Raw genomic sequence first — 16926 nt, 5'->3', positions numbered from 1 at the left:
GGGCACAAAATGCCACCAAGAGGAAAGCCGAGTAGGGAACCTGCCCAGGGCCACCAGAGTCAGGGGAGCCCAGGAGAAAGCACATTTCACGGCCCAGGGTCATCCACAGGAGACACTCTGGGGAGGACTCAGTGCTCATAGTGGAGGCAGAGAACGAGAAATGAGGAGCCGTACTAACATTTCCAGCCACAGAACATCACTGGACAGAGCAGGGGAGCTTGTTCTGAAAGAAGGCTGCAGGTGAGAATGGCGTGGAACACACAGACTCAAGCCTTCGAGTCCGCACGACTGTTCATTTCCATAAATAACTGTACTAGAATGTATCTGTGTGTGCTCACTCATGTCGGACTCTTTGCAACCCCGTGGACTGTAGCTGCCAGGCTCCTCTGTCCATGGGATTTCCCAGGCAAGAATACTGGACTGGGTTGCCATTTCCTACTCCAGGGGAATCTTCCCAACCCATGATCTAACCTGCGGCTCCTGCACTGGCAGGCGGATTCTTTAGCAATGAGCCACCTGGGAAGCCCATAGTCCCTCTGAGGTCCATTTATATCTGGAAGCTTGAACACAGATCAAGGAAGGATGGGTGGACAGGACACAGAGCCTGGGAAAAGATCAGCAGCCAGTCCAGGTGACTATGGGACCCTAGGCCTGCTGATTGAGAAGCCACACACACCCACAGAGCCAGACCCTCCATCCTAACCCCGTGAAAACTCAGCTCTTTGGGTCTCCTCCAGGCATGTCCCTTACGGGGCGGCACGAGAGGTACAAGGCTGTGTGAGTGCGTCACGCCCTCATCTCCGCCCTCCTGCCTCCAGGCTCCCATGCAAACTCAGTTCCAACAGCCCCGCTTGGAGTGATGCTGACACCTACAAGAGGAGCACTAATGCCTAGAAGAGGCCCTGGACCCACTGCCTAAGACACCAGCAGGCTTCCATCCAGGTAGACAGGCTCCTCATCTCCCACCTTCTAGAGAGTAATGGACACCATGAAATGTCCCTCAGCTCAGTGGGAAACTAGTTCTCTACAGCATGTTATATGCAACCCCACAACCTTCAGAAGAACAGAGATTCACAACACATAAGAGACTTTCTAAGCATTTATTGAGTTGACATCAGAAATCTCCACACTCCTTAATGTCTCAACACAACTTGGGGTGAGCCTGGATGTGGCCACTGGAGCACTGGGAAGGGGGGTTCCAAGACTGAGCTGCCCCAGGAAGGCTTGTGTGGCAGAGGCTGGACCCTCACAGATGGATCCACGTCGGGAAGCAGGGGACCTTTGGCCAACCCAGACAACTGAGTCACATGCGGACGTGCTGAGGCCTCGCTCTCTCCCAACAATCACCATGTGCACTGATACGATAAAGTGTCAGATAATGCTGCTGCCAGGGATGATGTGAAGATGTTCTGCAAGATGTGGGTGAAGCACCCTGAAGCATCACCGCAGGTCACTCTCCATCCAGCTGGGATGTTTTCACCCGCTCCATCCCGGCAGACAAAGTGCAGCCATGGTATAGCGTGAATGAGGAAGGTTCCTAGAGTAGTGGGCTGGGAAACCTCCACAGTTCATTGCTGCTGCCAACTCTCTGATATGTGGATCTCCACGGGGTCAGTGGATCCCAAATGGATTTGAGGAAATAGCATTGAGTAGGAGTGGGAGGGAAGAGGCAGTGCTGGCATGAGTCTCAGAAACAGGAGGCAGTATGGACCAGGGTGATCACAGGGTCACCAGGATGCTCAGGGCCAACATCAGACACACCCATGGGATAAAGAATCCTCCTGAATCCAGAATAGAAGCCTGATTCATTGTACCATAAACCCAATCCTTGTAGAATCTAACGTCTGTGTACACTGCAGGCACTTCTGTCAAAGCACAGTGAATACCCCAGCTCACAATCCCCATCTGGATCCATCTGTCATTAAACTGACAGACCAGGGGACCCCCAGCATCTCCCTGGAGAAAAAGGAGAGACAAACAAACACAGCAATGAATAGGGATCATCATCAGAAGGGCTGATAGTTCGCAAGGTCCCAGGGAGATAGGCACCAAGGTCTTTCCTCAGGCATCCACCAGGCCCAGGTTTCCTTGAATGACATTTGAGAGCTGAAAACTTCAATATCATCTGAGAAATACTATTCCTTCCCAGGTGCTCAGGAACCTACAGGAGCTATAAGGCCAGTAAGCCCTGAACATCAGTCCTGCTGGATATGTGCAAATTCTCCTTCAGTGCCCCTAACCCTCCCCTGCGCCTCTCCAAGCCTCCCACCACCCAGCAACTAAAAGGGCATCCCCTGGCACTGTGAGGAGCTTCCAGAGCCCTTCTTGGGCTCTAAGGCCAGAGTTTATTCCACTGGTCAGTCCTGGGCCTTCCTAGCTGTGACATTCTCTCACTATCATTCCAGCATGGGGGCGCCAGACTCCTCACCTCTACCCTGAAATCTCTCCCAGTCCCAGCTCCACACATTCAACTACATCCTCTTCCAGCGGCCCCTCTCTCCAAACACATCCAGACTTGCTAAACCCCCAGCTCGCACACACACTGCACACCAAGGAGTGATGTACACTGCTTGCTGCTCCCCAGTACTGTTCTGGTGGCCTACAGGCCTGCCTGGACAGGACCAAGAAACGCAGCACAGCCTGAAGGCCACACATTCTGACTCCAGCCCCTACTCTGGCCATACTGGCCTCCTCATTGCTCCAGACTGGAAACCCATTCCCTAAACATGACCGGTGCTTCAGACCTTGAGTCTCAGACTCACTGCTCCCTCTCCCACAGGTGATGTTCTCCTCTTGCCAGAATCCAAACACTCATCCTCTGAGACCTGTCCCCTGTCCCCTGCTCAGGAAGGCTGCTTGGGGCAGAGGGGAGGCTGTGGGCCCAGGATTCCTACAGGCACTCCCAAGGGGACCTGGAACTTCTGTCTCTGGAGGGCCCACATCTGTATAATAAGATGTATAATGTCCAGGTGGCAGGGTTGTGAGCTGGGAGACTGAGCTAATGTGGGTGAGTGCTCACACTGGCACATGAAGTGACTACAGAAAGAAATCAGTTATAGGAACTACGTGATTATCATCATCACCCCCAACTTCACCACACCCTGGCAGCACCCCCAGGATGGGAGGGCTGCTCCCTATTGGAGGAACAGGCCAGGCATGCTAGAGGTGTCTTGAGGGGTTCCCCAGGTAATCTCCTTAAGTAAAGGCTGAAAGAAGTGGTGAGAAATAACTCAGGCCCTGCTGCTGGGGATGAGGAAACTGCACAGCCTCAATACAGAGATGGCGAGGGACCATCAACTCACCTTGCAGGGGCCTCCACTCTTCTCATGATAACCACAGACCATTCCTTTACGAACTACCTTGGGAAATGGTTTTTCCTGTTTCTTGACCATCCTATTACATGTCGTGTAGTGAAGAATGACTTGCTTAGTCTCCTGAAGAGTGGGTACATGTGACGGCCCTACAGAGAGACATTCAGTAATAAGTGGATCTGCATGAGTAGAACATGACAGGGTCCCCCAGATCCCACGGTGGGTCTTGATCAGGGCATTCACAGTCTTTCCCTCTTAGAGAAGGAAGGACAGTGGGTTTTGTCCCATTTGACACAGAAGGACCTGAGGCCAACGGCTGACATGGGGAGCAGACGAGGTAAGAAGCAAAGCCAAGTCAGAAGGAGGGACAGATCAACACAAAGACAAGGCTTCTTACAAGGCCTGATACAAAAGCAAGTGTCGTCACTCTGGGTATCCGCAGTAGCAGTGACAGGTGTCTGTACAGGGCAGGGTCACAGACTCTGGGTCAGGTAGTGCCCACGGGTTCCCTTCAGCCTGCAGGCCAACCCCAGGGCATCAGACATCCCCCCTCAGATCCTGCCAGCCAGTCTCACCAAATTGTAAAGTTCGGCCCCATCCAGTCGCCCAGCACACTGTCCCAGCTTTCACTTCAAAATCCTTTCCAGGAAGGCACACTGGCTGGATGTACGCAGAATAATTCACAGAGAGGGCCAGCAGAACAAGGGCAATGTCATGCCTCATAGTCTGATAATTATAGTAGTTATAGCAAATGATGTCTTGAACTGGAATGACCACTGCATTTTGGGAATTTGATTGTAACAATGTGTCTCCTAGGCGCACTGTATATTCCTCATGGCTGTGGGAAGACAACATGCCCCTCACAGAGATTCTGGCGGGGCTACACTCCCCTCCACCCCTTCCAGGTTCTTCCCAGCCTGTTCCCATCTCCTACCAGCCATCAGCCTTTCCTCCCTCTAAACAACATCCCCTCCTCATCCCAAACCACTGGAGTCAGTGATTCTCCAAGTGAGGTCCCAGGAGCACAGAACAGCACCCAGGATCTTGGTAGAAATACAAGACTCGTGTTTCACTCAGAGTGAATACAAACTCGGGGCTGTGACCTCATTTTAAGGTAAAGAATGGACAGATCGGGTAGGGGCTCAGGTAGGAGGCAGGCCTGGCTTCTTGTCAGGCAGCCTGACCCGCAGCCCAAGCCCACCGCCCCAAAACTTACCCTCTTACACAGTGAGCTGACGTCAGTACCCAACGTGGCGCAATGAGGGAGCCTCCACATTTGTGGACATTGTTGATCTGCAGGCTCACCTGCCAGGGCCACTGTCTCTCAGGGGATGGCACTCCACCAACTATCCGCATAACCCGATGGCCACATGTTCCTGTGCTCGGTACAAAGGACCGGAGGTGACGCTGCTGCCTCCCTCCTAATACCCTCACCACGCCCACCACACCCGCCTCCTCCACCCCAACTACCAGCGCCTCCTCTAACATCAGCGACACCACGCCCACCCCGCTCAATTCCGCCAGGACAGCCTGACCCTTCAGCACCCCCATCAGCCAGGCAGTATGCCTCAGGGGATTCCAGGCAGGCCTATGCCGTCCCGCACAGACGCAGTACCTTGAGGAGGCAGCGGTTCAAAAGCGGGAGTCTGTGCAGGTTTCAAAGTCTCTCCCACTGGAGTTATGGGAGGCACAGGAGACACAGGGTGTGCTGAAACATTCACGGATGTCGGGTATCCTGAAGTTGAGGGGGTCCCCTGCAATGTGGGGCTCATTGTAGAAGCCTCCTTGGGTCCATCACCCTCACCTGGGGAAGATGAAAGAACAGTGGGAAGAGGAGCTGACCAGAATGCACCCCACACACCACTGGGCCATTGGCATGGCAGCCTGCTCACCCTCAAACCCCACCTCCCATCCCCCACGACCCACCCGCCAAATCCCATGACCCACCCCCACCCCCCGACGAGGAGCCCAAGACCAGTCTCCTCTCATTCCTGCCCGCCCGGGCCTCACTGAGAAGTGGCTGAAAGGCAAGGAGCCAGACCAGGAGGCCCAAGGAGCCGCCGCCACAGCGGGGGACACCTGGGGCCGCCATGCGCACTTCTGCTCGCCTCTGCACTCTGCAGCGCCCCCTCGCGGAGGCTCCGCGCCTGCCCTCCTGTTGGCGGGATCACACGACCAGACCGCGGACGAATCCCAAACAGGCTCCTCCAAGATCTTCCCCTCCAGGTTATTCAACAAAGACATATTCTAGCCAGTGTTCTTAAGACCCTTGAACATATAATTAAGTCCTTCGCCTTAGAGATAGTCTGGATTCTATCCCTCAGCGTGATATAACCACAGGAACCCTTTAAAAAAGGAAAGAAAAGCAACCTGCCCAATGAATGATTTAAAGAATTTTTTAAAAAAAGAAGAAGAAAGTATGGTAAATAGGAAATACAGGGGAAAACAGCAGTTTTGAGTCTGCATATAGTACCGTCTGCAGTACATGTGAATGAGTAAAACATACCAAACAACAAAAGGACTTTCATATTGGAGGAAAATGCAAGGTCCAGAAATGAGACTCTTTGAAGAGACAAATTTATACAAAGAGATACAGACACATGGAAAATAAAGGAATAGAAAGGGAAATGCCAGGTCACACTGGTGCAAAAAAACCCAAAAAAGCTAGGAGTAACAATTGGGTAATTAGATGAAGCATTTCAGGCAAAGGTTGTATAAGGGACAATGGGAATTACAGTAAGAACAAGACATGAAGAAGGGGATGCAACGACAAGCCTTTAAAAGGTAAAGCAAATGAGACCAACTTATGGGAACTGGGGCTTCTTACATACTACTCTTGGGAAGCTGATAATTTACATAGGCAAAATTAAGCAAATATATAGACTATTTCACTCTCACAACTCATCACCTAGACCTAACTGCACTATGATGAATTTTACAACTACCAACAGAGAACACTCACTCTTATTGAACACATAGAGAACTTTCAGAATCAAGGCCCTCAAGAAAATCAGTAATCTCAAGGAATCAATGTGTTGATTCTGTTCATGAGCCACACATCAATAACATGAAAATCAACTTGAAAAAAAAAAAAAAAACTCTTCCTGAAAAAAAGCCAAAACTCTAGATAATGATCCTCCTTTTAAAATTAGGAAATTATTTTTAAAAAATTAGGAAATCATGAGGGAAATTTGACATTTTGAGGATCAATACCACGGAAAGCATTACCTATGAAATTGCATGTGATACAGCCATAGTAGTAGTCCCAGAAAGGAATTTATAGCTGTGACTACATCAGAAAACAAAGACAACTGATAACAAATGAGCTAACTCAACTAAAAATGGGGAAAAAACCATAGAGTAAACTCAGTGAGAAAGTTTGGGAGAAAGGAGGAAATAATGAAAAACAGGAACAGGAAAAAATAAAATAGAGAAAAATTAAAGAGAGGATTGACACAATCTGAACTCTGTCCTTTGAAAAGCTTAATAAGAGAGAACGTTTTAGAAAACAAGAGAAAAAACATATTACAAAATGAAAAAAGGGAAGCAACTTAGGCACATGTTTAATCCTTAAAGAATACTACTAAATGCCTCTGTGAACGCTCCTATGGCCAAGAGAGAACAATGGGCACTGCCCTTCCTGCCTCAAAAAGCCAAAAAAAGACAAAAATATGAAACAACCCTTTTCAAGACACTGTACACCAGGCCACAAAGGACGGACTGCTGAGTGAGGGGGTGAGCCTACTACTGCCCTGCTGACTGCCCAAGGCAGGGCTGCAGACAGACAGTGGGGAGAGTGTCAAAGGAATTTAACTGCACCCCAAAATAAAGCCCAAGAATATTTCTGGTAAAGTATCAGACACCAGGGAAAGGTCACAATGTCTGGTATCTGATCACCTAATACTCCCCACTCGAGGAACAAGAAAATACAACCCATCAAGGCAACAGTCAATCAATCACAACAAACCCAGAACGGACACAAACATTAAATGCACAGGCAAGACTAGTGAAACAGCCACTCGGACTGTGTCCTACATACACACGCAGACTTTAGGTAGACATGCTAAAGATGGAAAAGGATGCCAAGCAAACTCTAGATATAAAACCCGGCATGTGTGAGATGAAAAACATACAGTAGGGTGGGATTAACACCACAATAAACATCTAGAAAAAGCCATTAACAAACTCAGAGGCATGACAATTTAAAAAAAAACAAAACCACACATGAAACACCAGTAAGAAAGCATAAAGAAACAGCACTGTGAGCTGGGAACTAATACACGGGTCACGGAACTTCCAAAGTGTTTCAGACAGAGAGACAAAAATATTGTAAGAAAAAATAGCAAATACTCTTCAAATATGATAAAAGCTGTAACTCCAGAGATCTAAAAAGCTCAATGAACATCAAACGAAGAAACATGAAGACAAGAAGATCAAAGTACAATATCAGAAAATTTCTCAAAACAAAAAAATAAGAGGAAAAAAATGAAAATGACGGGACATTTTGTAGCGGATGCAGTGGAAGTAATGTGCTTAGTTGAAGTCACCAAAGGCGTTGCTGGGCTTTCTTGTTTCAGCTCTCATATTATAAACAGACGTCCTACTCCGAGTCCACTCAGTGCCATATTTTTGCATTTCTGTGCTGTTGGCTGGTGATTTCCCTCTTTTAAAAGGCTCCACCCATTATGCTGGAGTGCTGTCTAGCACTCCTGAGGGCTCCAGCCTGGGATGCACACTGCAGAGAAAACAGATGGGTTAGGTCACCTCCACACAGGTAGGAACTACACTGCTGTTGGCCACGAGTTCAATGGCACTGAATCAACAGAGTGTATTAAATAAAGTGCTTTTAAGCAAAAAGAAACATAAAAAAAGATTGCCTTTTTATCACTTAGTGAAAATGCTGTGATCAGAGGTTCCCAGGAGTCTAATCCTGCATTTGCCTGAGAAGCAACTCTTCAGAGTTGGCAAATTCAGTGCTCAGAGCTGCTTCACAGAATATATCACCACAAAACCTGACGATTTTACCATGAGTGCTTAGGGTGCTTTGTCACCCACCAATAGGTAACTGACGCACTTACCGAAAGTCAGATTGTCCTACCTTGGCTGGGCCAAGGGTCCTAGATCAGTCCCTGGAAACACACTTTGAGACAGATCTGTATGCCAGGGTTTGTTGAGGAGTGCTCTGGGGAAGATTCACACCTGGAAGGGAGCAGGTGAGGCAGAGCTGGGCAATAAGAGAAGCTTAGCAGTCATGGGGTTGCAACTGAGGTCTCAGCTGATCCTCAAGAAGCCCTTCCCAAGTTGTCCTAAAAGGAGGCAAGGAGGCTGGGCCTTCACATTCCTGCTTGACAGACACACATTTAACATGGGCTACCTGCTGTGAAAGGGTGGCATCTTGAGTGAATTGAGTGTAGCGCTTGCCCGTGAGGGAGCTATGACTGTATTCACAGATGCTGGAGAACACGTGTGACTTAGCAGAAATGCCACACTTCACTACTGAGCTCCTGAGTCCTTTGGACATGATCCTAGGATCCTTGTCATCTGGAGACCTTGCTCACCATCTGGTGTGACAGGATATTTCAGGGTGAATTCATACATTTCCTGGCCCACTCCTGGATACTACTCAAGCCATTTCTCCAAGAATCCCTGGCTTCTGTGGGTAGAAAATCACTATTTCACACCACAATTTGGGCATTAGAAACTCACATCGGTATGCCTCACTACTCCTGATGACTGGAAGCCTGCAGCATTTTCTATTGGGTTTTGTGTCCTTGTCTTTTGAAGTCCAATATTTTCACTAGAACTCACTTCCTACCTGTCAATCTCCTCCTCTCCCTGTTAGCTAGCTCTTTCAGAGGGTGGTTCCATCAAGCCACCAAGCCCAGACCTAAGGGTCATCCTAATGACCACCTCTTCCCTCCCACCTGAGCCCCACATCTTATTCCTGCTCAGAGCCTAGTTCCTAATCACAACAGAAAGTCTGTATATTTGCCAGAAAGGGCAAAAATGGCTGCCATTACACTGGAGGCTGCCGCTCTCGTTTCTGAGAGGCCATGCCTGGCGTTTCTAGGACCTAGAGGCTGATGCTCAACATCTGAGTTACTTGAACTGAAATCCCTCGCCCACCACAGGAAGAACATTCTGCTGCCAGCAAACAAAGTGCACCCACACTGAGGCTGTAGCCTCCCCAGGGCTTGGGATTCTCCTCCAGCAGGGGCTGGAACATCGGCTTCCCATGTGGGATTTTCCCTCTTTGACAAGACAACCTGGGCAGGAAAAGGAGGGCAGAGCAGTGAGCTGAGAGGCCCTGAGAGAAAGGAGTAAGGTGACATAGGAGACATCAGTATTCACTTTCCATTCACTCACTCGCTCACCAAACAGTTCCTGAAATTGCTCTATCTGAAACCTGGAGCTGGAAGCGGGAAGACACAGTCTCTTAAGCTTGGGCACAAAATGCCACCAAGAGGAAAGCAAAGTAGGGAACCTGCCCAGGGCCACCAGAGTCAGGGGAGCCCAGGAGAAAGCACATTTCACGGCCCAGGGTCGTCCACAGGAGACACTCTGGGGAGGACTCAGTGCTCATAGTGGAGGCAGAGAACGAGAAATGAGGAGCCGTACTAACATTTCCAGCCACAGAACATCACTGGACAGAGCAGGGGAGCTTGTTCTGAAAGAAGGCTGCAGGTGAGAATGGTGTGGAACACACAGACTCAAGCCTTCAAGTCCGCACGACTGTTCATTTCTGTAAATAACTGTACTAGAATGTTATCTGTGTGTGCTCACTCTTGTCGGACTCTTTGTGACCCCATGGACTGTAGCTGCCAGGCTCCTCTGTCCATGGGATTTCCCAGGCAAGAATACTGGACTGGGTTGCCATTTCCTACTCCAGGGGAATCTTCCCAACCCATGATCTAACCTGCGGCTCCTGCACTGGCAGGCGGATTCTTTAACAGTGAGCCACCTGGGAAGCCCATGGTTCCGCTGAGGTCCACTTATATCTGGAAGCTTGAACACAGACCAAGGAAGGATGGGTGGACAGGACACAGAGCCTGGGAAAAGATCAGCAGCCAGTCCAGGTGACTATGGGACCCTAGGCCTGCTGATTGAGAAGCCACACACACACACAGAGCCAGACCCTCCATCCTAACCCCGTGAAAACTCAGCTCTTTGGGTCTCCTCCAGGCATGTCCCTTACGGGGCGGCACGAGAGGTACAAGGCTGTGTGAGTGCGTCACGCCCTCATCTCCGCCCTCCTGCCTCCAGGCTCCCATGCAAACTCAGTTCCAACAGCCCCGCTTGGAGTGATGCTGACACCTACAAGAGGAGCACTAATGCCTAGAAGAGGCCCTGGACCCACTGCCTAAGACACCAGCAGGCTTCCATCCAGGTAGACAGGCTCCTCATCTCCCACCTTCTAGAGAGTAATGGACACCATGAAATGTCCCTCAGCTCAGTGGGAAACTAGTTCTCTACAGCATGTTATATGCAACCCCACAACCTTCAGAAGAACAGAGATTCACAACACATAAGAGACTTTCTAAGCATTTATTGAGTTGACATCAGAAATCTCCACACTCCTTAATGTCTCAACACAACTTGGGGTGAGCCTGGATGTGGCCACTGGAGCACTGGGAAGGGGGGTTCCAAGACTGAGCTGCCCCAGGAAGGCTTGTGTGGCAGAGGCTGGACCCTCACAGATGGATCCACGTCGGGAAGCAGGGGACCTTTGGCCAACCCAGACAACTGAGTCACATGCGTACGTGCTGAGGCCTCACTCTCTCCCAACAATCACCATGTGCACTGATACGATAAAGTGTCAGATAATGCTGCTGCCAGGGATGATGTGAAGACGTTCTGCAAGATGTGGGTGAAGCACCCTGAGGCATCACCGCAGGTCACTCTCCATCCAGCTGGGATTGTTTCAGCCACTCCTTCCCAGCAGCAAAATGCGGCCATGGTGTAGGTGTAGATGCGATAGGTTCCTGGAGCAGCAGGCTGGAAAACTCTCAGGGTTTCTTGCTTCCATTTCTCAGTCACGTGGACCTCCACATGGTCAGTGGATTCCAAATTAAACTGAGGATAGGGCATTGAGTAGGAGTCAGAGGTCAGAGGCAGTGCTAGTCCAAGACTCAGAAACTGGAAGAAACGTGACCAGGGTGATCACGGGGTCAGCAGGATGCTCCAAGGCAGCACCAGACACAGAGTCAGGCTGAAGTAGCCCGTTGAACCTGTATGAGAGGTCTTACTCACTCTAGCAATGAGCCAATCCTTGTAGAAACTCACTTCTGTGTAAACTCCTGGATACCCGCTGCGACCACAGCCAATGCCCCAGCTCACAATTCCCACTTGGACCCATGAATTATTAAATTCACAGACCAGGGGACCCCCAGAATCTCCCTAGATAAAGATAAAGAAACAAACACAGTGATGGAAGAGGGACAACGTCATAACAGCCTAGTAGCCATGCAAGGTGGGAAGATGGACGTGCATGGGGCTCCCCAGGCACCACTAGGGCTCCAGCAGCCCTAGGTTTCCATGTGTATGAGATCTGAGAATTGATAACATTTACCCAAATTGTGTATGTCATCAATACAGTCTATACCAAAAACTGAATATTCTCAAAGGAAATGTATGTACTCTGAGATATTAGTAATGAATAAAATCCTTACCTGTTTATATTGCCTGTCACTTAGAAGAGGCTATAACACATGACTTGTATTACTGGTATTTCATGCCTGACTCTCCCCTCCTCCCCTGTCTCCCTCTAGGCAGCATCAGGACCTCTCTCCTGAAGCATCAGGTCAGACCAGCCCAGGAGAGCCTTGGTGGCTTGTCCCCTTAAACCCTCAACTTGAAGACAGGTGACACAGGCACTGCCAGATCATGTAGGTCCTACCGCCTGTGGATGAGGCACATCTGGGAGGACAGCTAAAATGCAAAGGCAGCAAAGGGCCCATGAACTCACCTGGCAGGCATCCTTTCCTTTGGAGCTGATAGCGCAGACAGTCCCCTCCTTGACCACATCAAACTGACTTTCCAACTTTTCGCTGAGCACCTCATTACAAGTCTCATAGCGAAGAATGTTTAGCTCAGCCTCCTGAAGCTCTTGTGTAGAAGCTTGTGGTACGTCTGTAGAGAGAATTTAGTAGTTTAGATCTGCCTAGTGGGACAAGACAGGTGCCCCCGGTACCCACTCTGGGTCTCAATACAATGTGTTCACATACAGACACCCTTGTAGGGGCAGTGGATATTGTTCCTGTTTGACACTACAGGACATGAGGCCCAGCGCTGATATGGCGAGAGTGGTAAAGAATCCAAACCAAGACAGGTAGAGAAGAACTAATAGAGGCAACCTGAGAAATTAAAACTAAATATGCAACAGGTGTCCTATCCATCAGTAAAGTATTTTTAGTTTAGAGCAGGATCAGACTCTCAAGACACATAGTACCCCAAGAGTACCAAACCCACCCTCTCCCCAGGGATAGAAGTCTCTACAGTTTCTTCCAGAGGCATTCAATGGCCTCTTCTCAGTCACAGGAAGCTCCCTGTCCACCAAGACCAGTACTTCCAGTTGGGACAGCTCAGATTAGCAGACAGACATCCCCTGAGTTTAATAATCCACCCTGGAGAGAACCCACTTTGCTTGTCGCTCAAGCCCCCAGGTCCTGACATACTAACAAAAATTTGTAACACCATCAAATGACTCCCGCCAACATCTTCTCCACCCTCCTCCCTTACCTACTTGCTAGAAAATTGCCTGTCTCTCCCTTTAGTTTGGAGGCCCACACCTGGGCACCAGGCAGCCCCTTCCCCAGCCCAAGTTTGCTGCCATCTTGCTTCAAAGTCTCACCTTCTTCCTTTACTTTTCCCCATCCAGTCACCCAGCACTCTGTACCAGCTTGGACCATGAAAGCCTTTTCAGGGAGGCACACGGGTTGGATGCTCGCAGAGAAATTCACAGGGAAGGCGAGCAGAGCAAGGGCAATGTCATTTTCGATTATTCCGATAGGATTGAAATGTTTGTGGATAACGATGTCTTGGACTGGCACCGTGACTGCCATTGTGGAGGTTTGCTGCAACTGTGTGATTCCCATCTTCACTGTGTATTCCACATGGCTGCAGAGAGATCCTGGAAGCTCTACACTCCCCTTCCACATCTTCTAGGCTCCCAGCCTCGTCCTATCTCCAAAGCCGCTCATCAGTCACCTCCCTCCCTCCAGACCACATCCCTTCCCAGATCCCTGATCAAGAGGTTCTCAAAGTCTGGTCCCCAGATGAGCAGCATTGACCTCACATGGGGGCTTGGTAGAAACACAAATTCTCAGGTCCCACTCCTGACCTACTGAATCAGGGGATGGAGACACACAGTTATTGTTTTAACAAGTTCTATGGGTGTGTACCCATGCTCATTGAAGTTTGAAACCTCTGAAAGTAAAGCCAAATTGATCAGCTACAGTCCATTCCCCTTAAATATTTCCTCTTGCAAGTCTTTGCACATATATTTTTTCCCAACTGGCATCTCTCCCCACGTCTTGCCACTTGACTTGAAGGCTAATCCACACAAGGTTTTTTTTTTTTAAAAAAAAAAAAGGAGCTCTGAACCTGATTTGGGGTTTTGACTTTCCAGCCTATCAAGGGCCCTGACATTACCTACCTCTGACTATAGCCTGAAGAGCTATAGTCAGGGACTGTGACCCTTGATTTTAGATGAGGAAGAGGAAGCTCAGGAAGGGGTTAGGACTGGCTCTAACCTGAAGCCAAAAGCCCAGAGCCCCCAAAACTCACCCAAATATGCAATGGGCCGCGGTCAACACCCACCGACTGCCAATGAGGGAGCCTCCGCATATGTGTTTTTGATTGACCTGCAGGCTGACCTGCCACGGCCACTTCTTCTCTGCGGCCGGCCTTCCACCAACTATCCTCGAAGTCCGATGGCCACACGCTAGAGCAGGTCAATGAAGGGAGAGGACTGAAAGTGAAGCCATTGACACCACTGCCACCAGAGCCCGATGAGCCTCAGAAGTCTCAGAACCCTCAAAACAATGCCATGTCCCCTCCAAGCCCCAGGCCAGGCCTGTGTTCCCCTAAGACTCCTTAGAGAATGGCCATGTCCTCTCAGATCTCAGGGGCAGAGTTGGGTCTGCTCAGATGGCCCAGGGAAAACTTGTGCCTCCTGAGAGTCTCCTCCCCCAGAGCAGGGGCACCTGCCCCTCACCCCAGGCTAGTTCTCTGCCACAGGGCTTGGCCAGGAAACATCACCTGAAGGAAAGAGGGGTTTTGGGGTCTCTCCTGGTGCCTGTGGGGGTGTCATAGCCTTGTATGAATCAGAGTCATTTAAGGTAAACGCCACCAAATTGGGGGCTACCGAAGTCATACGGGATTCAGGGGCCCCGGAAGTTCCCGGGGCTCCCGAAGGAGGCAGCTTCCAATGGCGTGCTCCGGGGTCCTCGCGACCACCCCCCAAGGTAGGTGGAGAGGGTGAGGGCAGAGCTGACCTGCCCTGCGCCCCCTCCCCACCCACCAGGGCCTCACTGAGCCAAGGTTGAAGGGCCAGGAGCCAGACTAGGAGGCCCAGGGAGCCGCTGCCGCTCTGGAGGACACCTGGAGACGCCATGGCACCTCTGGTAGTCGCCTCCAGGCTCTGCGGCGCCCCCTCGCGGCGGCTGCACGCCTGCCCTCCTGATGGTGGGGAAATGGCTCTGTCGTGGGGGCAACCCGCCCCGCCCCGCCCCGCCCCATCCCGCCCCCACCTATGGGGTCATCAGAGGGGCGGGGCCTGGGCCAGGCAGCGCCACGGAGTTGTGACTCAGGCGAGTCCTTTCTCTTCCCCAGCTCTGAGCGGACTCATTAATGAGTGACTCCCAGATGCCTGACATCCCCTGGCCAAGGTCCCTGGCCACAGAGAGTGACAGCCACGCCACTGCCGCACAGAGATGCGTCCATCACTCCCTGTAGGGCTGGATTAGGCCTTTCCTGGCATTTCCCTCCCCTTCTTGTTGGCAGTGAAAATTTAAATTCCTCAATATAAACGCTGCACTGAACGTTAGCAACACTGAGTTAGGCATGATACTGATATCTTTTTAAAAATCTACATCCACATGAAAAGAACCATTGGTAAAATGCAAATTAAAATCACGGTGAGATATCACTACACATCTAATAGACTGGCTAAACTTTGAAAATTGTGACAACACCAAATACTGACACAGATGCAGATATGCAGGACCACTCATACACCGTGGTAGGAATGTAAAATATTACAGCCACTTTGGGAAACAGATCTGCAGTTTCTTATAAAACAGAATGTGCAATTACCATATGACTCAGTAATTGCACTCCTGGGCATTTATCCCAGTGAAATAAAGATTTACATACACACTCGTACAGGCACAAACACACAAATACTTCGACAAATGTTTATAGTGGCTAAATTCATGGTAGCCAACATCTGGAAACAACCTTGTAATAGAATAATGGCTTCCCAGAGAAATTCCCATTCTAATCACTGGAACTTGTGACTATATTACCTTACATGGCAAAAAGAATGTGATAAAATTTAAAACTCTGGAGAAAAGATTAACCTAGATTGCATACATAAAAGTGGCCACAATGCTTTGCAGCTCCTCCTGTCAAGAGACAAAATCAGGGGCTTCCTTAGTGACTCAGTGGTAAAGAGTCTGCCTGCCCATGTAGGAGACATGGGATTGATCCCTGATCTGGGAAGATCTCGAATGACGTGAGTAACCAAGATGTGTGTCTCAACTACTGAGTCTGTGCTCTGGAGCCTGGAAGCTGCAGCTGCTGAGCCCACATGCCGTAACTACTAAACTGGGAGTCGTAGAGCCCACGCCCTGCGACCAGAGAAGCCGCTGCAATGGAAAACCTATGCACTGGGACTAGAGAGTGGCTCCTGCTCGCCACAGCTAGAGAAAAGCCCACATGGCAATGGAGACTGCTCAGACAGCTGAAAATAAAGAAATGAAATAATTCTTTTAAATCACTAGGAAGAGAACTCAATAGTTTTTTTAAAAAAAGAGAGAGGCAAAGTCAGACTGTGATAGAAGCAGCCACGTCGTGCTGTGCTGTGCTGTGCTCAGTCGCTTCAGTTGTGTCCGACTCTTTGCGAGCTGACGGACTGCAGCCCGCCAGGCTCCTCTGGCCACGGGATTCTCCGGGCAAGAATAATGGAGTGCGTTGCCATGCCCTCCTTCAGGGGATTTTCCCAACCCAGGGATCAAACCCACATCTCTTATGTCTCCTGCATTGGCAAGAGGGTTCTTTCCTACCAGCACCACCTTGGAAGCCCCACTTGGTCTATCGGTTCAGTCGCTCAGTCATGTCCGACTCTTTGCGACCCCATGGACGCAAGGCTTCCCAATCCATCACCAACTCCCGGAGTTTGCTCAAACTCATGTCCATTGAGTCGGTGATGCCATCCAACCATCTCATCCTCTGCCGTCCCCTTCTCCTCCTGTCTTCAATCTTGCGCAGCATCAGGATCTTTTCCAGTGAGTTCTTCACATCAAGTGGCCAAAGTATTGGTCTATATGACCTGGCAAATCCTATGGTGCTAGAGTTTGCTGTGGTGAATTAAAATGCTTGTAAGAAGTCTTTG

At 49.9% G+C, this 16926-nt stretch overlaps 2 protein-coding genes across 2 annotated transcripts; both read right to left on the bottom strand.

Moving 5' to 3' along the window:
- Positions 1-1086: 1086 nt before the first annotated feature.
- LOC139178649 (serine protease 44-like) lies at positions 1087-6418 on the bottom strand. Its single transcript, XM_070776789.1, has 6 exons — positions 5322-6418; positions 4927-5115; positions 4528-4687; positions 3887-4149; positions 3303-3460; positions 1087-1956 (listed from the first exon to the last, which is right to left on the bottom strand). Exons 1-6 carry the CDS (start codon positions 5401-5403, stop codon positions 1720-1722), a joined length of 1089 nt encoding a protein of 362 aa, XP_070632890.1. The 5' UTR covers positions 5404-6418; the 3' UTR covers positions 1087-1719.
- Positions 6419-10842: 4424 nt separating this feature from the next.
- On the bottom strand, positions 10843-15024 carry LOC109575942 (serine protease 44-like). Its single transcript, XM_070776788.1, has 6 exons — positions 14571-15024; positions 14097-14253; positions 13162-13427; positions 12277-12440; positions 11562-11708; positions 10843-11447 (listed from the first exon to the last, which is right to left on the bottom strand). The coding sequence occupies exons 1-6, from the start codon at positions 14923-14925 to the stop codon at positions 11100-11102; spliced, it is 1437 nt and encodes a 478-aa protein (XP_070632889.1). The 5' UTR covers positions 14926-15024; the 3' UTR covers positions 10843-11099.
- Positions 15025-16926: the final 1902 nt, after the last annotated feature.

Source organism: Bos indicus, chromosome 22, assembly GCF_029378745.1.
Source record: "Bos indicus isolate NIAB-ARS_2022 breed Sahiwal x Tharparkar chromosome 22, NIAB-ARS_B.indTharparkar_mat_pri_1.0, whole genome shotgun sequence".
NCBI lineage: Eukaryota > Metazoa > Chordata > Mammalia > Artiodactyla > Bovidae > Bos > Bos indicus.
The sequence above is the reverse complement of the archived record's forward strand: the minus strand, read 5'-3'. Positions and strand labels throughout refer to the sequence as shown.